This window comes from Enhydra lutris, unplaced genomic scaffold (assembly GCF_002288905.1).
Source record: "Enhydra lutris kenyoni isolate GAN:26980312 unplaced genomic scaffold, ASM228890v2 scaffoldscaffold60, whole genome shotgun sequence".
NCBI lineage: Eukaryota > Metazoa > Chordata > Mammalia > Carnivora > Mustelidae > Enhydra > Enhydra lutris.
In genome coordinates, this window is record NW_019154144.1 from 7,450,711 (window position 1) to 7,472,044 (window position 21,334).

At 35.8% G+C, this 21,334-nt stretch overlaps 1 protein-coding gene across 5 annotated transcripts in view; it reads left to right on the forward strand.

Moving 5' to 3' along the window:
• The window catches only part of LOC111158523 (neurobeachin), a 672,328-nt gene that overhangs the window by 574,067 nt on the left and 76,927 nt on the right, over nucleotides 1–21,334 (forward strand). For all 5 annotated transcript variants that reach the window (XM_022520602.1, XM_022520603.1, XM_022520605.1 and 2 more), the window contains one exon: nucleotides 15,993–16,133. In XM_022520602.1, coding sequence (XP_022376310.1) covers nucleotides 15,993–16,133 — 141 coding nt within the window. The remainder of the gene's footprint in view (nucleotides 1–15,992; nucleotides 16,134–21,334) is intronic.

Below are 21,334 nucleotides of genomic sequence, written 5' to 3' on the forward strand. Positions count from 1 at the left end.
TAGTTTACCTCATTTGTCCAGAGGAGACTTAAGTGGAGTACTTAATTATTGGAAGTGCAGTAAAGGATTAGGAACTAAGCCCCCAAAAAACTTCTCTGTAGCCTAAGCTGATGTCAGAGCCAGACCATTAAGTTTAATATGTATACTTCGGCCATTTTAAGCCTCAGCCCCCATTCACTCTGAATTTTGTTCTTTTTTTTTTTTTAATTTAATTTTATTTTTTCAGTGTTCCAAGATTGATTGTTTATGCACCACACCCAGTGCTCCATGCAGCACGTGCCCTCCTTAGTACCCACCACCAGGCTCACCCATCCCTCCCCCCCCCTCCCTTCCCAAACCTCCAGTTTGTTTCTCAGAGTCCACAGTCTCTGGTGGTTTGTCTCCCCCTCCAATTTCTCCCAACTCACTTCATTCTCTTTTCTGTCATACTTGGTGGCCTGCTTTAGCGTTCCACAGCAGGTTACAAGGCGTATGGGTGAATGTTTGGGTTGGGTGCGGGGAGGGCTGAGAGCATAACCATTGCAGCCAGTTTGGAAATGATTCCACAGATGGTTTTTAACTCAGCACACCTTCTCTTGCCTGCTCTCTTGCCTTTGAGAACTAGACCTACCTAAGCTGAAGTTTTGTATTCTACTGCTTACTAGCTATGTGACCTGAAGTCACTTTTCCTTAGCCTGCGTTTCCACATTTGTAACAGGAGAACAGCACTACTATCCTAAGCCACACAGTTGCAAAGATCAAATGACATGTGCATAAAGAATGTAACAAATAGCAGGGAGGACATGGGGAGTTAGGAGAAGGGAGTTGGGGGACATTGGAAGGGGAGGTGAACAATGAGAGACTATGGACTCTGAAAAACAATCTGAAGGGTTTGAAGGGGGGGGGGGGTGGGAGGTGGGGGGAACCAGGTGGTGGGTATTAGAGAGGGCACGGATTGCATGGAGCACTGGGTGTGGTACAAAAACAATGAATACTGTTATGCTGAAATAAATTTTTAAAAAATGATAAAAAAATGAGATTACTGTATGAGAAAATAAGAAATAAAATAGATAAAATACAAAAAAAAAGAATGTGACATGGTTCTTGGCGCATTGAAGCACTTCGTGATTATTAGCTATTAGTATTACACATGGAATATTTCTTAGCCCATTTTGAAGCCCGTGTACTAATATTTGCATATCCTTATCTATCATTCACTCTTTAGTTCTGTTATTTTATGTGACTTCCTTATCTAATCTCCGTTGCTAGCTCACTGCTAATTTTAGTTATGATGTTATAGGTACAAAAGGGACCTGAGAGGTCAGTTAGTCCACACTTTACTGAGAGTCCCACATCTGGGAGAAAACAAAATACTAGCAACTGAATTCCAATATGGTTTTCAAATATAGTAATTTTTCCAGTTCAAATAAACTGAACAAAAATCTTGTGTCATTTATCATGGACAAGTAATTAATTATTCGGGCCCAGGTAGATAGATGGAAGTGTTGTAATTCATGGGGTCTGCCCTCTGGAGCAAATCTAGTTATAAAGTATCTGAATCATAAAACCAGTCTCTGCAAAGTTAAATAATAAGGTCCGATATTTTACAGAGAGATCTACATAAGAGGTAGTAAGTAGTAGTTAAGAATGAGAACGCTGGAGCTGGATGGACTGGGTTCAAGTCTTAATTGTGCCATTTACTGGCTTCAGGGTCTTAGACAAGGTTAATTTTCTCTTTGCCTCAGTTTCTTCGCCTGTAAAATAGGGACAATAATAAAAGGCTTATTGTGAGGATTTGATGAGTTAATAAGTGTAAAGAACTAAACAAAAAAAGTGTAAAGAACTTGGGATAGTGCTTAGCCTATCAATATTAGTGAACACTGACACTGTATGTTTAAAAATGATGTAAATCATTGATAGAGGTCATATATCTTATCTTTCAAATATTGATGACAAATACATACTGTTATATTCATATTAGGATCTTAATGTTTGAAGATATACATTTTTGAAATGACTTGCCAAAGTTACGGTATAATCTTTGGGTATAAAACAAAGCCAAACTAACTCATCAGTGTGAGGATAAAAACTGTCAGACTACTTCTTTTTTTTTTTTTAAGATTTTATTTATTTATTTGACAGAGAGAGATCACAAGTAGGCAGAGAGGCAGGCAGAGAGAGAGAGGAGGAAGCAGGCTCCCTGCTGAGCACAGAGCCCGAAGTGGGGCTCGATTCCAGGACTCTGAGATCATGACCCAAGTCAAGGCAGAGGCTTTAACCCACTGAGCCACCCAGGCGCCCCTGTCAGAATAGTTCTTTAACACAATCTCGTCCATATATGTTTTATTTAGCATTATTCAAATGACTGTTACACACTAGTCACTATAAAATATATATATAGTACAATTTATGTTGATTCTCAAGTAGCATGATACACGGTATTAAAACCTCAAGAGCTGACTACCACTATGGCTATGTTAGATATTTTTTTTTAATTACTTTAAAAACAGGGAAGGAAGGCCTTTTTCTTTGAAATGAACTAGAATATTGTAGTGATAGGAAACTTCTCAACTAAGTTTCCTTTACTTCCTCTGTTTATTTATTCATTTTTAGTCAATAAATGTTTATCACATACTTCCTATATGTCAAGCACTGTACTAGCTGAAAGGATATACAGGAGTTAATAAAACAGACTTAGTCACAGCCCTTTTTGGGAAGAGTCCAGTCCAGAGTTGAGATGAAAACTCAGGTAGTTACCAGAAATCTGAGGCCAGCATATCGACAGTATAGTGGGGACGGTACCAAATTGGAGAGTTCATACTTAACTACTCGAAGACACGGGACTCCAGTGTTCTTGCAACACTGTCCCAACCAAAGAAAGTACAGCCTTCATTATGATTAATATAGATAAGAGAAAGCATACAGTAAAATATTTACTAGTAATTATAGATTTTTAGTTTATCATATAGAAAATTTTAGTATATCATATAGAAAAGATGACAAACTAAAGGAGGAAATCACTCTTTCTAAAGTAACTAGAATATGTAAACATTCTTCAGGTTTTTAATGCTGACCCATTTAACCTGTGTTCCTTTTGGCAGAACATTTCCCTTTGTAACTCACATGTGCTCTCCTGAGTTTATATAATGTTAAGTAAGTAGAAGAGGTAAACAGACAAGGCAGAGTGAATACTAACCATGGAGTCCTTCATGTTGTGAACATTTGAACCCATGAGCTCTTAAAAGATAGATAGCTTTTTTTTTTCAGTTCTGCTATGTTCCATGCTTTAGTAATTTGTTCTTTATATTCTGTCAGACTAACATGATAGGAAAATGTTAGCAAATTAAAGCCTCCTGATGTGTTAATAAATTACTCTTGCATTGTTCCCATGCTTCATTGAATTTCTTAATAGGAACTTCTTACAAATGGGCTAGAAACCCAAAACTATCCTGTATAAAAATCATTAATAAACAATATTTTAATGTATGAAAATATGTCATATTACACACCTAACGGGAAAGTGACATTTGAAGTATAATAATATAATTGGAAGGAGAAACTATTAATAATGAAATATTATTGTAATGAGATGGCCACTAAGAAGCACAGGAAATTCTTGTAGGTATAATCAGTACTACAGAAAGAAATTTTTAATAGAAAGTTTGTTAATCTTCAAATCTCAAGCAAGAATTTAAATATCTGAATGATGTTATTGACCAGGAACCCTCTAAAAGATCTCTAAGAGCAAAAGAAGTTGTTCCTAAGCAAAGATTGTGACCCATGGAATAATTTCTAGTAATGAATAATTCTAGAATTTGTTTCATTAAACAACATTTGAAGCCCCAAATAATTTTTATGTTCTCAAATCTTTAGAATCTATTCTTTATTCAAAAGAATAAAAAATAAGAAGCTTTGAAATATATAATAAATAAAATATACAATCCTAAGAAATATCAAAATATTTTCATCTTTATATCCCCACACTACACTGGCTTCATGAAATTCTATGTCATCAGTTAGAACTTGTGGACAGTATAGTAGTAAAACAGGTGCCTCAGTTCCACACCTCACATCATACAACCCAATGAAAGAGCGAGCATCTCAGCAAAGTCATGCTCATGAAAGACAGAAAAACTTTTCTTTCTTAGAAACCCCAAAAATGCCTCCTTGTGTGTCATTGGCGCTGCTTAACAGCAGTAGAATATGTTCACTGGAGATGAGATAATCCAATTATTTCCCATGGTTGGAGTCAATGGTAGAGTCAGGATCACACCAGACACCTGTCAAAGAAGGATGGGCTGAGAGTTGACCAAAGGAAATTTGGGTTTCTGTTCCCTAAAGAAAGGGGACTGAGTTGTGGTCAGCAAACAGCTCTCTGTTATAAAGTGAAAAATAGTGTATCTGAGAGCTTCTTCTTTCCGATTTCTATAATCTTAGAGAATAGCAAATAAATTACAGGTTTATATGCACATAGCTACTTCATAAAAGGAGCTTTGCAAGGTGCTAAGAAGACTTTAAAATATAGTCCTAACCCTCAAGGAATAGTCGCTGGTTATGAGGGAAAAACAGCCAATAGGCAATAGCTTTTTATTACATACATACAAGTTTAATATATGAATATTAGGTGGAATCAGAGATAAATTTGCCAAAAAGCTCATGAAGCTTAAACTTCAAAGCCCCTCAAGTTTCAGGGGCTTCTTACAGATTGTTGCTCATTTTATGTTCACAGTCCTGGTTTATTTTCTTAGAGAGACCCTCTCCAACAAATTGCTAAGCTCTGTGAACTTCTCTCTCCTCTTCTCTAACGTAAGCACAGTAGTATTTACATAACACGGTTTCTGAAAGACTTAAATGCGCTAATGTAGGAAAGGCACCTAGTGGCATGCCTGGTTCACTAGTGGCATTCAGTGACTGGGAGCTACAAAGCCAATTTCCGTGACTGTCAGCTGAGGGTTCACTGTTGTTTGTGCAACCGAAAAAAATATAGGGAAAGATTGCTTGATTTAATTTTGCTCTAATAAAATAAAAAGCAATACCTTTTAATAAAATATAAAGTCACATTTTCATGCAATAAGTAATTGCTTTTGCATCTCTTTAAATTGTCAACTTCTCCGAACTATAAACATCGAGATGCTGAAGTTAAATATTTATTGAAACTTGAGAGGCACATTTATTTAGACTAAACTATTTTATTATATTTATAATATTCATGTTCTTTCCTGAACCCAGTTCAGTGAAAGAAGAGCACAGGAACAATGAAAATTCTTTATCAGTAAAATTTATTGGATCCCTCATTTGATTAGGCCTCAGACTTTCAAGTTTTATTTATTACATGTACAGGTTAGAGGTTATGTTTCTCGTTTGGCATGATGGACTGCAAATGAAACAATATGTCATTGACTTATCTCTTCAATATTCAACCAGCAGTGGGTGTAGACAATTTTTCCCTCCATGTATCGAGATTTTCCTTATGGAGATGTGACCTCGTGGTGAAATCTATCTTAAAACATGATACACGCCGGTGCTTGAGTTATTTACATATACTCATATGAACTTTGCTCTTAAATTACAGTGGTTACAAGACTTTGACGTGAAGTGCAGCCTCTGCTCATTAAAGTGTAAATGGAATTTTCCTATTTCCCAGTCATGCCCTCTGATAAATGAAATAGTTTCATCACAAAGCCAAGTCCTGCTAATATTGACATGAGCGTAAGACATCACACACACACACCCATTCACTGAATGGAAAAAATATATTTTGTTAACATAGGAGTTGTTTGACTGACAGATGATGATAAGCATAACCATTTTCCCAAATTATTATGCCACTTAAAAAAAGGAAGTGATAATGCCTTGAGGCTTTGAAATGTGAGAATGCAAATGGAGGCACTGAAGTGTGAATACTCTTCAGCCGTCCACCCCTGATACTACTGCCAAATGTCTCTATACCACATAGAGAAGGGTGTGCGTCGTTAAGGTGGGGAGTGCTTGATTCAGCAATGTGGTGCAAGTTTCTGCAGTTATTTTGTCTTTCTTTTTCATCTTCGGTGAACAGTATCTAAAATTAAATTCATTCTATATACCCTAGTATACAATCTCCCTAATGCTTAGGTTTTAACAATAGCGTGTGAAGAATGGGCAAAATGATTAAGTGTATTAGTAGCTGACTATAATGATAGAAAACTTGGTAGAAGACAAATCTATTCTATACCATCTGCCAAAAAGCCTACTGCCAAATTTGAAATATTCTAAATATATATTGAATGTCACCTTAACATACAACCCAACCTGAAAACTGTTTTTGTTAGGCTTGCTTATATTGAAATATTGAAGACAGAATATTAATTGGCAATATTTGGATACTGTCTTAAACTCATGGAATAAGCTAAGACAAGGGTCCAGCTTTCAAGGGGGGAAATGCAAAAAGGTACCAATTTCAAAATTGGATTTATTGAAGTAGATAATTTTATTCATTTATTTGTTCTTTCCTTACACAAACCTTTATTCCACACCTGTGTTTGCCGGGTACAGGAGATAAAAAGACAGTAAGAGCTGGTCCATGCTCTTAAGGATTTACAAGTCATGTGTGGTTTACCCGGTGGCATATTAAGTTCTTTTCCTTCTAATTGAAAGGAAAAAAAAACAAGTAAGTGTAGACAAAGAACAGAGCTGGTTCATAGACACTGTGGTAACCAGAAAGAGTGAGGTGCTCTTTGTTTGTTTTTATCTCCACTGTTTGTTGGAGATATGTAATAGGGTGATGGGGCATTTTGAGGATTTACATAGAAGTCCCAAACTGTTTGCTTGATCTGCCTGGTTATACTAAGTGTCCTCCCTTAGAGTCTCTCTTCTAGTTCTTTCCCATTTTTAGCCAGTTATTCTACCCTTTTAGAGAGAGAGAGAGAGAAAAAAAATACTAGAGCCCATCCTGCTTTCAAAACTTTAAGCTGTCAGGGTGCCCGGCTGGCTCCCAGTATTGGTATTACTTGAGACTCTTGATGTCAGGGTCATGAGTTTGAGCCCCATGTTAGGTGAAAGATTACTTAGAAAGAAAGGAGGAAAGAAAGAGAGAGAGGGAGAGGAAGGAAGGGAGGGAGGAAGAAAGAAAAGGGAAAGGGAAGGGAAAAAGGAAGGAAAAGGGGAGGGAGAGAGAGAAAGAGACAGAGAGAGGGGCAGGGAGGGAGGAAGGAAGGAAAAGAGAGAAAGAAAGAAATTTTTAAAAGAGAGGAAAACTTTAAGCTGTTAGAGAAGGAGCTGGAAACAATAGGAGCGTTTCTGTAGTGTCTGCTCTTAGATACTACCTACAGAGAAGGAAAGAGAGCCTGCTTATGCACGTTGGTGTCACATCTCAAGTACAGCAGCATCAAGGCAAACCTAGGCCAGAGTCTGTCTCCTTTAACCTTTCTTTCCAGCTGAAACAGGAGATCCAATGGAGATGATCTTGAAACTCCTCAACAGGCTCATCATTGTACTACTTAATATTTAGAAAGCTTTTAGAACTGACACATGAAGATTTAAGGTATTTAATTATACCTCCATTGCTTTTATGTCAAAACTGGTTACTTTTCACTAAAATATTTAAAACTGATTTTCTTAGGAATTATCCTGGGACAGTGATAACACCAGCCAGTAGCTTGACAGGTACTTATTATATAGCCAGGCACCCTGCTAAGCATCTTCCATAGATCTTCTCATTTTATCTTCACAACATTAGGATGAATTGCACTGGCTTTGTAAGTTGCATTTCATTTGTTACCTATTATTTCTCTATAGTAGGGAAGTAGAATATACTTTAAGATAATACACACACAACCAAACTACAGTGATTAGTTAATCTTCTAGGTGTCCTCCGCCTTTTCTAAATGCCCTGCACTATGGACAGCCATGTAATAGGAGCAGAGGATGCAAAGAAATGTACCAAGTCAGCCATTCTTTACCTCCAAAGACTTCAGTCCTGCATGGAACAGACATACCTGTGAATATGCTAATACGCTGTGCTCATCAAAATTCAACTTTGGCTCAAAGTCGATTTCCCCATAATGTAACTAATCATGTTTATTTACCCTATGAAAAAATATGAAAAGAATTGCACTCAAAGATAGCCAGCAAAGTATAAATCTTAACACTGACTTTTATTAACACTTCATTACTTCAGGTTCCATTTTTTAGGCATGTATGTGGGAATTATATGGTGATTAGCTGAAGTTCACCTGATGATGCCATTTTGTGCATAAAATTGCAAAGGGGGGACTTTGTCTGTTTAAGACAACAACTTTTCTGGGGCCCCTGGGTGGCTCAGTGGGTTAAGGGTCTGCCTGCAGCTCGGGTCATGATCCCAGGCTCCTGGGATCAAGTCCCTCATCAGGCTTCCTGCTCAGTGGGGAGCCTGTTTCTCCTTCTCCCTCTGTGATCTCTCAGGGTAGTGAGATCAAGCCCCACATCAGGCTCTGTGCTGGGTGTGGAGCCTGCTTGAGAGTCTCCTTCCCTATCGCTCTGCCCCTCCCGACCTACACACACTCTCTCTTGCTCTTTTTCTAAAAAAAACAAAACAAACAAACAAACAAAAAACTAAAATTTATAAAAGTTTAAATGTTCATATTTGAAAGATTTTTCTGGGTCATATACCTGAGAAAAGCCCTTAACATTCTATATGTAGGATAAACCAAATTCTTTTTTTTTTTTTTAAGATTTTATTTATTATTTATTTTGCGAGGGGGAAAGAGAGAGAGAGAGTGAGCCAGGGAGAGGGGCAGGCAGAGGCAACTAATTTTATAATTTTATGTATATTCTTCAAACTTTTTCTCTGAATAGTTAGCAAAAATATATTACTTATGTACTCAGAATTTTTTTTTAAATATTTTATTTATTTATTTGATAGCGAGAGATCACAAGTAGGCAGAGAGGCAGGCAGAGAGAGGGGGAAGAAGCAGGCTCCCTGCTGAGCAGAGAGCCCCATGCGGGGCTCCATCCCAGGACCCTGAGATCATGACCTGAGCCGAAGGCAGAGGCTTTAACCCACTGAGCCACCCAGGCGCCCCTGTACTCAGAATTTTTAGAAAGTGATTGATAATATTGTTTTTATAAAGTCATTGACAAGACTATGATGCTGATATTGCTATGATGCTAATGGCTTTTTTCAACCCTAGTACTCATAATAATGATTTAATATTACCTGTAACCCATTCTCCACAAAACTATTGGAGTTACCTTTTTTTTTTTTTAAGATTTTATTTATTTATTTGACAGAGATCACAAGTAGGCAGAGAAGCGGGCAGAGAGAGAGAAAGAGGAGGAGGCCGGCTCCCTGCTGAGCAGAGAGCCTGATGCAGGGCTCAATCCCAGGACCCTGGGTTCATGACCCAAGCGGAAGGCAGAGGCTTTAACCCACTGAGCCACCCAGGCACCCCTGGAGTTACCTTTTTAAAGCTTAACTCAGATCTTGTTTATCTCCTGCTTAAAAGCATTCAGTGACTCTTCCCTTCACTTACCATAAAATTTTCATTTATATTTCATTTCCCTGATCTGCAAAACCATATGATATGCCTTTACCTATTTTCTCACGTCATCTCCTAATCCCTTCCTCTCATCTACTGTGCTTCAGTCTCACTCTCTTTCTGTTTCCTGAGCATGGTAGTCAGGCCTCTAAGAAGCCTTTGTACTAGCTTTTCCTCTGTCTTGAATTCTCTCTTTCTGAACTGCATATACATCTCTGCCTAGAAGTTCTCCTTGAGAGATGCCGTCCGTATCACCCAGTCGCTATTGTCCCATTCTGTTTTGCCCATAGAGCACTTACCTCTGGTATTTTTCTCATTTACCTAATTGTTTATTTAGATTCCATCTGTCTTTGCCTCTAAAGGCGCGCGTGTGCACGCGTACACACACACACACACACAAGAAGCAACATGAGAACAGCAACCTCATTTATCTTACTGTAAGGCCTAGAGTAATTACTGACACATAGTAGGCACTCAATATTTATTGAATGAGTTTACCTGGGAATTTTTTTCAAATCAGCCTTTTCAATTAGATGCATAATATGCAGTAGTATGAGTATATCATCACTTATTTAACTAGTGCCTTACTGGATATTTAGATTATTTCTAGTTTTGTGGGGAGTTTCTGTTTCATTTTGTTTTGCCATTTCAAGCAATGCTGCAAGAAATATAAATATCCTTGTATCTGATTCTTTCCATATTATAAATTCCTCGAAGTGGAATGATTGGATCAAAAGCAAGTGCATATTTTAAAAAAAATATTACCACTTTGCCCCACGAGAAATGTATACCAATTTATATTCCCACCAACAGTATTATGACATATCATGTTTTGCTATTTCCTGGCCAACACTGAGTATTGTGAAACTTAATTTTTGACAATCTAATGAATAAAACTCGTTTTTATTTGACATTTTAAAACTTGCCAGGTACTTCTGACTTTTAACTATAAGGAAAGAAAGTCAACTTAAACTGGCTATAATTTAAAAACAGAAATTTTTTATTGGCCCACATAACTGAGAAATCAAGGATTGGTTTGTTCAGGAAACTCTCCAGTGTCATAGGATGCCGCATCTCTGGTATTCTTCCTTACTAGTTCCATTTTCAGACAGGCTTCGTTATGTTATAGTAGTGATGCCTTTGTAATTCCACTAGAAAAAGAGAAAGCTTCTTTCCCAGAGAGTCTCAGCAGAGTTTCATTGGAGTAACTTGAATCATCTGCCCATTTCTCTACTAATCTTAGTGGCCATGTGGATAGAATATGCTGATTGCCAAGTCTGGATCAAATGCCCACGGCGGGAATCAGATAATGGAGTCAGCCCACCTGAACCAGATATACCAAGAGTAGGGAAGGAGTGGTTCATAAAGGAAGAAGGAGTAATGTATGGTGAACAGAAAAAGAATAGCTATCCATTATATTGGATATAATTATATTGTGTGAGCTAGTGCTGTTTTTCCTACATATGTTGGAGATTTGCTTCTGTAAATTGCCTGTTCATCTCATTTGCTCATTTATTGACTAGATTATTCGTTAGTTTCTTACTGATTTGTAAGAGCTCACTTTTTAAGGAAACTAGCCCTTTATCATGTATGCTGTAAATTTTTTTCACTGTGTTATTTGTCTTGATTTTGCCTAAAATTGTTGTCTGAAGTTTCCATATTGAAATTTAAATGTTATATCATCAGGGGCACCTACGTAGCTCAGTCAGTTAAGTGTCCAACTCTTGATTTTGGCTCAGGTCATATCTCAGGCTTCACACTAGGTGTGGAGCCTGCTTAAGGTTCTCTCTCTCCTTCTCCCTCAGCCCCTCGTCCCAAGAAATTGATTACTTAATTAATTAATGTTATATAATCAGATCATTCAATCTTCATTCATTCAGCATTTATTACATACCTGAAAAGAGCCAAGTAGTGTATCAAGTGCTCCGAACATAGAAATGAGTAAAAGCCATTGCCTTGAAGGGCTAGCCTACTGGTAAAAGAAGTTAGAGATTTGCCTATTACCAGAGAGTGTCATGTAGGGCTTCGCAGATGAAATTTGAGCTGCTATGAAAAGAATACATTGAAATTCCCTGGTCAGATAAGAAGAGAGGCAGGGAATTTCCTTGAGCACAGAAGCATGTGTGGGTATGATTTCTATGTTGTCCTGAGAATTTTAAGAATGATGGTACATATATATAGCTCATGACTGAAAAAAAATGAAAGGACAAGAATTCTTGAAGCCTCTTCTCAGGATTCCCAAGCCCTTGGTTATTATAATGAAAGATAACAAGATAACTTCAATATGTTAGAAGCTCAGATGTGTTGAGAGTATTGAGATGAAGTCAGATCAATCAGCTATATCCCGCTTCCAGCTGTATCTGGCACAAAGCTTCAGCTGGTTCTGCAAAACGTAGAGCCTCTGACTAGCAGTGCAATCTTGACTGGACGTTTCTTCATTGTTTTCATCTATACTGTGAGGGAGTTGGACTGCCTGCAAGGCCTGTAGGGTGTATTCCAATTTCTGAAGATCCATGATGGTTTAGGAATTAAGTAGGCAGTTATAGAAGAAAAAAACGACATCAAGATCAGAATTTCCCACTTCGCCATGAAATGGCAATGCAGTGTTGTGGAAAGAGTAGAGACCCACGTACCTGTTTCCTCCTCATGAAATTAGGTTCAGAGTGAATGCCTTGCCCACCTCAAGACTTACGAAAATCCAGAAAATGGATGTGAAAACAGTATCTGTTTTAAGTATATAGTACCATTAGCATTTGCAGCAGAGAACACTAGCAATAGTGAGCTCACAAACATTTTATATATATAAGTAGAATCCTAATACCATGAACATAATGAGCATTTTCAAGTTTTTTTTTAAATACAAGAATTCAGTTTTATTAATATTACTTTAATTGGACCTCTGATTCCTCTTGAAAACCTTTTTTAGTCTTAAAAATTATAATCTATTTTAATGGCAGTGACTGCACCTTAAGTCAGTCCACATTTATTTTTGATTTCTTTATTTATTCAAATAATCCAGCTATGTGCCCAGACTTTCACATTCCCTAAAGTTCTTTGAATGCTTCATAAAGTACCATTTACCCAATTAGTATTTTTTATTTAAATTGTTTTTGTTGTTTTCACCTCTTTAATTTATATACCTATCCCATAAAATGCACTTGATAAAACTTGTAAGGTTTCATGAAAGAGAATGGTATTGATCAATCAAGACTAAGAGAACAGAAAAGGAAGGAAAATAGGAAAATATAATCAAAGAAAAAGTTCACACTCAGAAATGCATACCATAAGGATTCTAACCGGAACTTTTCAAGGAGCCCGAGTGCTATGGCCTATTAATAATTATTATGAAAACAAAAAAGGATGAGGATCTAGTAAAAATAAAAAATGGTAAACACTGGAGTGAATAAGATTAACTAATTCTATTTATAATATTTCTCAGAGCCTTTCATAATGTAAATCTCCATGAGTATCTATCAGGATCTTTGTTCCATATAATAAAGACACGTTTTTTTTTTTGTTTTTTGTTTGTTTGTTTGTTTTCAGGAAAACAAACCTTTTTGTGGTACTTAAGATGGAGACAAATTTCTCTCTTTAATATTCAAACAGGGGAAATTAAGTAATAAAGTAGAGAATATCCTCAACACTGATTCTTCGATAAATTCTGTTGTTTTATGTAGACGTGGTAATGTTAATATGTATGATTTTCCATCAGTTTTATATTGAAAATAGTTATTTTGAATGCTATGTAGGCTTTATAACAGTTTGAGAAACTGAGTTATAATAAAAATGCTACATAGGTGGAATTTTTGTTTTTAATTTTTGCCTTGTTATCTGCATTATTTTATTTCTTCGTGTCAAGTCATGGCATACAAACCAACAAAAACAAAATCATAATACATCTAATAGCAAGTTCTAAACTTTCAGGTAAACCTTTTCATCTGGGAACACTTAAAAAGCAGAGAGGTGGCTGTTCCCAAAAGCCTACTGTTTGAGAGAAAACTGGTAATAATTACTATGGTAATTATGGTAAAAATGGAAAGATTACAAAATAAGCTTCTACATTTTATTAGGCAGAGTTTTACTGTTTCACCGTTATTCGTTTGCTATATCCTATATCTACTTTATTCGTTTGCTATATCCAAATGGCTTTGACATTGCATTATTTGCTCAAATTTTACAAGGATAACAAACACAACCATATCAATTTATACACAAGTAAGTAGATGACTATAGGCAGGTAGATGATAGATGAACAGGTAGACAGGGGGCAGATAAATAGATAGATATTGTATGTTTGGATCCCATAAGAAAATACATCATCTGTGATGATATTTTTGTTTCCCAGACATTTTCAAGCATTTTGCCTTCAGATGATTTATTGTTTCCTGATTACTAGAGCAAAATAATAGAAAAGTAATAAGTACAAACTAGATCATTTACATCTTGTTATATACAAAATTAGTTTCTAAATGTATTAGATAAAAATTCAAAATTGGAAATTGATTTTAAGAAGTTACTAATGTAGGCATGTGTATACTTTAATACTGTGCAACTGTTTCCTACAAAGTATTACTCTCTGTCAAACACTCCAAAACAATGACTTTGATGAAATTCAAGTAAAATAAAAAGTGTAAATATTTACTTTATCCTTTTTCCGGTAGTTGGTGAGAAGCTGGAAAAGATTAAAGGAAGGGACTTTTTCCTTTTTCAAGAATTTTTGTGTGAACAAACAAAATCTCAGATAAGGTCAATCCTTACCTATTGGAAGCCATTTTATGCATGTGAAAGACCCATTAGCCTATTCAAGAGAGAACAAAGTATTAAACATTTTAAATGCTTTGAAAAAATAGTCTTTTAATATTGAGAAAGAAAAACAGATGTCTGCACATTTAGAAAGTATAAGATATGTTGGCTATCTTAAATGAAAAACTATTTCAATTCAGGAAGAGCTCACATTCCTTCTGCTATAGTAACTATCCTTTTACCAAAAATTACTTATATATTTGTTTTAAGTGTTATTAATATTCTATGTGATGTTTAATGACATTATATTCCCTTTTGATATCTATGCAAAAAGATTTGAGAGATGAACAGTGAAATTTAATGTAGAATAAAATGTAAGCCTTAGAATATTTAAAAAGTATATTTAAACCAAAGTTCTTAAACATTTTTAAATAATTAAATTAAACAAACGTTTTCAAAAATTTTTAAAAATAATTAAATTGTTTAGTCTTTGTTAAGTCATAATTAAGTTAAAGAAAAATGAGCGTAGTTTACAAATAATTTTAGTATTAAAGATAAGAGCCCTTGCAAATAAGAGTTTATTATGGAAATTCTAACAGATCTTAACTGCTGACATCATTGTGTTATTTGAATTAGTCCCATAGGACCAAAAGAAAAAGCTTACAAACAATTTATAAATGAATCTTTCTCTCTTGTGTAACATTATTTGTCCCATTGAAACACTAATTTTCTACTACTTCTCTTGTTAAAATTAAGCCCTGGGGGGAACTTCATAGTTAACTAATAATATTAAATTTTGAATAAAGGAGTTCTATATTATACTTAGTGTTCATCTTGTTTTCTCTATAAATATTTATATATAATAGTATGCATTCTAAAGCAAAATAACGTAGCTATTAGGTATCATGAGAATGGACTCCATGTTCCATAAACCAAAATCAAGAAATTGAAGCTAAAACAGTTTCTTACTTGAAATCATGAGGACTATATGCTAGAAATTCTTTTAATGATCAGGTGTGCTAAGAAGTTTGAGTCAATGATCCAATTAACACACACTTTTTTGAGGGGGGGGAAATCTATGTATATTGTATCCTGAGCATTTTACTGTGTGCTCCACTCCAGGGATTAATGTCATCATTGGGATGATAGGAAGGTCTTAGTGGCTTTACAAAATGCTTTCTAGGAACTTAGGAATTGTCTGGATTATTTTCATCAGCCTTAGGTTTGTAGTTTCACTTAATAAAGAAGATGTATGCGCCATTTGTATAATAACAAAATGGAACCAGCCTTCCAACTGTGGTGTGATTATTCCGTGTGGTGATTATTATCTTTCGCACTGTGGGTGGCCCTCTGGTAAAAGAAGGTTTTCTCTAATATGGTTGTCACATGGTCAACTGCTTCACCTTCTCCTCCTTGGATTTCCTATGATCAAGCTAAACATTCATTATGGTTATTACTAAGTAGGCAGGACAATGACACTAAAAGTCTTGGTTTTGCCTTGACTGTTTAAACTGGATCATCCTAGTAATCCAGTTTACTGAAACTTTTAGTAAAATCCAGAAACTTCGCAAAATCCAGAGACTTCTCTTCCTGAGAGATTTTTGGCATGCGTCATGATCCATAATTAATATTAAAATCAAATTTGATAAAATATAATACAAAATTTTGTATGCTCTATGGTTAAAATGAATTAACGGTAAATACTTTTAGCATAAAGAGTTATAGCATGCTTAATATAACTGTATTAAGTGAAATGCTTCTTTTCTCTTCTTACAGCCAATCGGTGCTTTGAACCCAAAGAGAGCTGTGTTTTATGCGGAGCGTTATGAGACATGGGAAGATGATCAAAGCCCCCCCTACCATTATAATACGCACTACTCAACAGCAACATCTACCTTATCCTGGCTTGTTCGAATTGTGAGTCTCATTAAGTTACTATACCTGTTATTTGTTTTAAACAAAGATTAGAGGCCAGTGAAGTAGAAACAAGATTTCAAACTCTAGTAAAACATGAATCCTTTTTTTTTTTTTAAATGAGTTTTCTCATTTACAAAATTGGGTTAGGAAGATAGATTATTGTGAGCTACTTAAGCCTAAACCAGTTATAAAAGGAACCAGACTCTTGGAGTGCATCCGTAATGTCCACTGTTTCTTTTTTTCACCGAAGGTCGCAAGCCGGCTCTCTTCCCTGGCCCTCTCCAGCTTGCTTCTTGGGCAGTATGCCTTAAGAACAGTCTCTAAATGTTTTGAAGACTTCTTTCTCTTTCTCCTAACACATTCAAGTCTCTCTGACCTTTCAAATACAAGTATACATCCATAGGTACACACATACGTGCACACATACATACACACACACACACACACATGTTTCCTTGCGCCCCGGCCAAACCTGCAGTTACTTTCCAGTTCTCTTCCCTCATAGCCACGTGTCAGCACAGCCTCCACTAAACTGCACTGTCCTGTGCTCCGCTCTGCTTTATCACCTCCCATTCAATCTTCAGCCACGCCGATTTAGGTTCCACACCCACCCCTTTACTGAACTGTTTTTGTGGAAGTCACAAGTGACGGGGCTAGAACTTCCCATTTCTTACCACAATGTATCTGAAGCTTTTGGCACCATTCCTTACTTTCTCCTTCTTAAAATTCTTCCCTCTCAAGGTGCCTGGGTGGCTTAGTTGATTAAGTGTTTGCGTTTGGCTCAAGTCATGATCCCAGGGTCCTAGGATGGAGTCCCTCCCTCATCAGGCTCCCTGCTCAGTTGGGAGCCTGCTTCTCCCTCTCCCATTCCCTCCACTTGTGTTCTCTCTCTCTCTCTCTCTCAAACAAAGAAAATCTTGAAAAAAAATTCTTCCTTCTCATGACTCCTCAGACAGTATCCTCTCTTGGTTCACTTCCTGTCATCCTAACTGCCCTACTCAGTCTCATGCTCAGATTTTTTTTTCCTCGATGTTTGTGTGCTCTAGGATTTTTCTGTATTCTTTATCTGGGCTATGCCATTTAATTATAAGCTAATGCCATCCAGCTTCTGTCTTCATTGCAAGCGTTTTTCTTGGGCTCCCAGCTTTTATTTTTATTTTATTTTTATTTCCAAAAGTGCCTACTGGATATTTCTACCTAAACACCTCCTAATGCCATGTACACCATTTCCAAAAATGAACTCATCTTTGGTTCTTCCTGCATTTCCAATCTAAATAAATGGTGTGATCACTCACCCAGTTGCCTGATCTAGATATTTTCTCTATTTTACCAGCCTGTTATATCCAGTCAGACATCGCAACAGCTAGATTTTACCAGCTAAGTATGTCTGCAATCTGTCTCCTTGCTCTATTAACTCTGGCATTTCCTTAGTTTAGGTTCCCATTTTTCGCATCTAGATTATTGCAAAAGCCCTTAACAAATCTTCTTGCCTTTAGTCTTTAGTCTTGCTTTCTTCAAACCAGTCTAGTTAAGAACAGTTACTGGAGTCAGATGGTCTGAATTTTTTTTTCTACAAGCAGCTGAGGAGTACTATAGAATGTTAAACCGAATCTATAAATCAGTACAATCAACAATGTCTTCTCCCTTACCAAAATATACCTTAGACCATTCTGTTTCATGAGGCTGATTTACCTCAGAAACACATAGGTAAAATAGAATACATGAAAATGTGTGTATGTGAGGCCACATTTTATATTTTCCAAAGATTTTTTTTTTCCTCTACCTAACTGATTTAACTAATTTAGTTTGGAGGTCCTTCTCAAACATTCTTTCTGTTATGGGGACAAATTGACTTAAAACAAATACAGTGTGAGTATCTTTTAAATAACTTTTAAATCACTGATAGGTAATATGTTACAAACAATTACTGTTATTACAGTAAAAGATTTGTCAGAGTTGTGACTCAGTTTAACTGAACAGAAATTTTCTATTTTTATCATCTTAAAACAGTATAAGTAGTTTTAAAAAGTTTAGATCTAACTAGCCTATTAGAAAATAAGCCCAAATCTTATTTAAAAAATAAACTCTGTAATTATAAACTAAAAGAAAATACATAAAACTTTCTTTTTTAGACCGAAGTTAATAAGTCTGATTTGTCCAGAAAGTCACCTTAATTACACGAGCTTGGATTCTTTTATAAAAATGTTTCTGAGCTAATGTTTCTTAAGAAAATGTTTTAACTCTAACACTTTTAAAGAATAAGAATTTCTATTTCTGTTAATTTTTGAGGAATTTAAGATTTAAATAGGTGCCTGGTTACCCCTATAAACCAATCAGAACAGAGCACTTTAGTTTATGGGTTGTAATAATTTTTTAAATACTCTCCAGATGTAGGAAAATACTTCTCACTCACACAGGAGTTAAAAGCTTTTCTGAATTACAGATACACCGGTATATTGAGAACTTATAGCTGCTATCCTGTAATATCAGCCACAGGTCAAAACAGAACACAGAAGACAAAAACTTACCATTTAAGATCTCAAGGAGCTGGTGTCCTTTACAATGGACATAAAGTATCTTCTTATTTGATTTGGGCTCACAAAGAGGCAGACAAGAAAACAAAAAGACTAATAAATTCTCTGATCACCAAATGGTGAGATCATAAAACCAAATTCTCGGTCATTACCACCACCAATGGGAAATGACTGATTAGCAGTGCATGTTATAAATGTTATAACAACAAAATGAGCAGAGGGGGTTAAAAAAAAAAGCCTAGAGAAAAAGAGTGTCGGTAAAGTTCAAGTTATATTTGCTGCCCAGAATTCACTCTACAGGGCAAGGAAAGACATACCCAGGCTTACACTGCCTTTTAGATATACTTCCTAATCAGCCTGGTCTATTTGGTGACATAGAGTTCACGCTCAAAGGGACTTCCAAAACTGTTAGAGAAGGAAATTTTTAGAAAGCATTGAAGCCAGAGATGCTCATCCTGGGAGGCCTTTCCACATCAAGGATGTCTTTGGATTCCATCAAGGACAATCATTGCTAGTGAACCATGGCCATGGGGAGAGTGAGACACCTCTTATTTTGGTGATTAAAAAAAAAAAATGTCCGAAATCATTTCAGCAAGAACATTATCATAAAACTGGATTGTTTGAGAATTAATTGAGAGTATATATGTGATAGCATTTTGACATATATAAATTGATATTCAGTAGTTTATGTGTAATCAAATTAGTCTGAAGTCAGATTTATTACTTACTTATGTGAGTCCATAAGAATACTTGCTATTAGGGCACCTGGGTAGCTCAGTCGGTTAAGCATCTAAATCTTGTTTTTAGCTTAGGTCATAATCTCAGTGTCCTGGAGCTGAGCCTGTGTCAGGCTCTGCACTCAACAGGGAATCTGCTTGAGGGTTCCCCCTCTCCCGCACTACCTGCCCCTCCCCCCCCACTTGCACATGTGCGTGTATACTCTCTCAAAAATAAATAAATCTGTAAAAAAATACTTGCTAGCAAGAGCTTGATTTAACTTAAGACTCGTGTATCCCTGATAAAGTTAAATACTTTCTCAAATCATAAATCACAATTCATCCTTAAGTTGATTTATTATTCCAGTGAAATGGAGTACAAATTTGAATCTGTGTAAGAGTATGGCATAAATTTTGTTCATATTTATTCTATAAATCCCTTTCAGTATTATCTATAACAGTGCTGCACAATAGAAATAAAATGCAAGCCACTTACATAATTTAAAATTTCTAGTAGCCACATTTAAGAGTAAAAAAAAAAAAACAGGTGGAATTAATATTAATAAATGCATTTGTTAACCCAGTATATTCAGAATGTTATACTTTTTTTTTAAAGATTTTATTTATTTATTTGAAAGACAGAGATCACAAGTAGGCAGAGAGGCAGGCAGAGAGAGAGGAAGGGAAGCAGGCTCCCTGCTGAGCAGAGAGCCCAACATAGGGCACAATCCCAGGACGCTGGGATCATGACCTGAGCCAAAGGCAGAGGCTTTAATCCACTGAGCCACCCAGGCACCCCAGAATGTTATACTTTTAACACATAACCGATATAAAAATTTTTGAAGATATATTCTACTCTTTTTTGGTTCTAAGTCTTTGAAATCCAGAATGTATTTTTATATTTATAGCACATTTGGTTAGAAGGAGCCATACTTCAGGTACTCAATAGTCACAGTGGCAAGTGGCTACTGTATTAGACAGAATAGATCTATAGGATTGCTTTTATGGGGACTCATTTAGCCAACACATCTTGTGTCCTGCTGTTATAAATAAAAGTATCCCAGTCTAATAGCTTACTAAGTGTTGAGCCTAATGGCCCAGGGAATTGTGATTTCCTCACTCCCATCCCATGGAGTTTATGAAGTAGAAAATGCATTAGAATTCGTGTCACTTAGAATTTGTTCATAAAAACAAAATACAGAGTAAGTAAGTATTTGCCCTTTTAACTTTCAAGCCTTTTGCACCCAAAGTCATTAAACTCACTATTAGTTTTAATCAATATGTATAGTACCAACAATGATAATAACTGCTTTAAAATGTTAATCAACTACATAACTCATTTCTTTAAATTAAAAATATTATTTTAGACAAACTACCAGTGAAATCACTCATCTGAATTACAAGATTCTGAAAAGACTGATTCCTTGGTAGCTGCCATTGGGCAAATGATGAGTGAACTATTAGAGTGGAGTTTGGAGTTTCTTCAGATATTAACTAGTATAAAAGGCACATTTTACTTGGAATGTTTTTACTTTAAATCTTACCCTGAACATATAGCGTATAACATACACACAGAAGTAATTAAATCTTACCCTCTGACCTTTACATCCCTCAGCGACCTGTTCACCTTCCAAATACACTATATTCCACCGAACTATTCAAAACTCATTTGTCAAACATTTAATCATAATCTTTAAGGAAGTTAAATAGCTTGTGTAACAAAAGTTCATTTATAAATCAGTTGTGGAATTTGAGACTTTTAAAAATAAATTATGGGTTTTTTGGAAAGCCTACCCAAGAGTCTGAATCTTTAAAAATATGTATTTGTAGTGAAAAAAATAGTAGAAACACTTCTGCAGGTAGTGTAATTAAAGCCCAAAGATAATGCTATTGAATAAAATAGTGTTGTCATGTTTATCTTGAATACTGATGCTTACGGACAATGCAGATT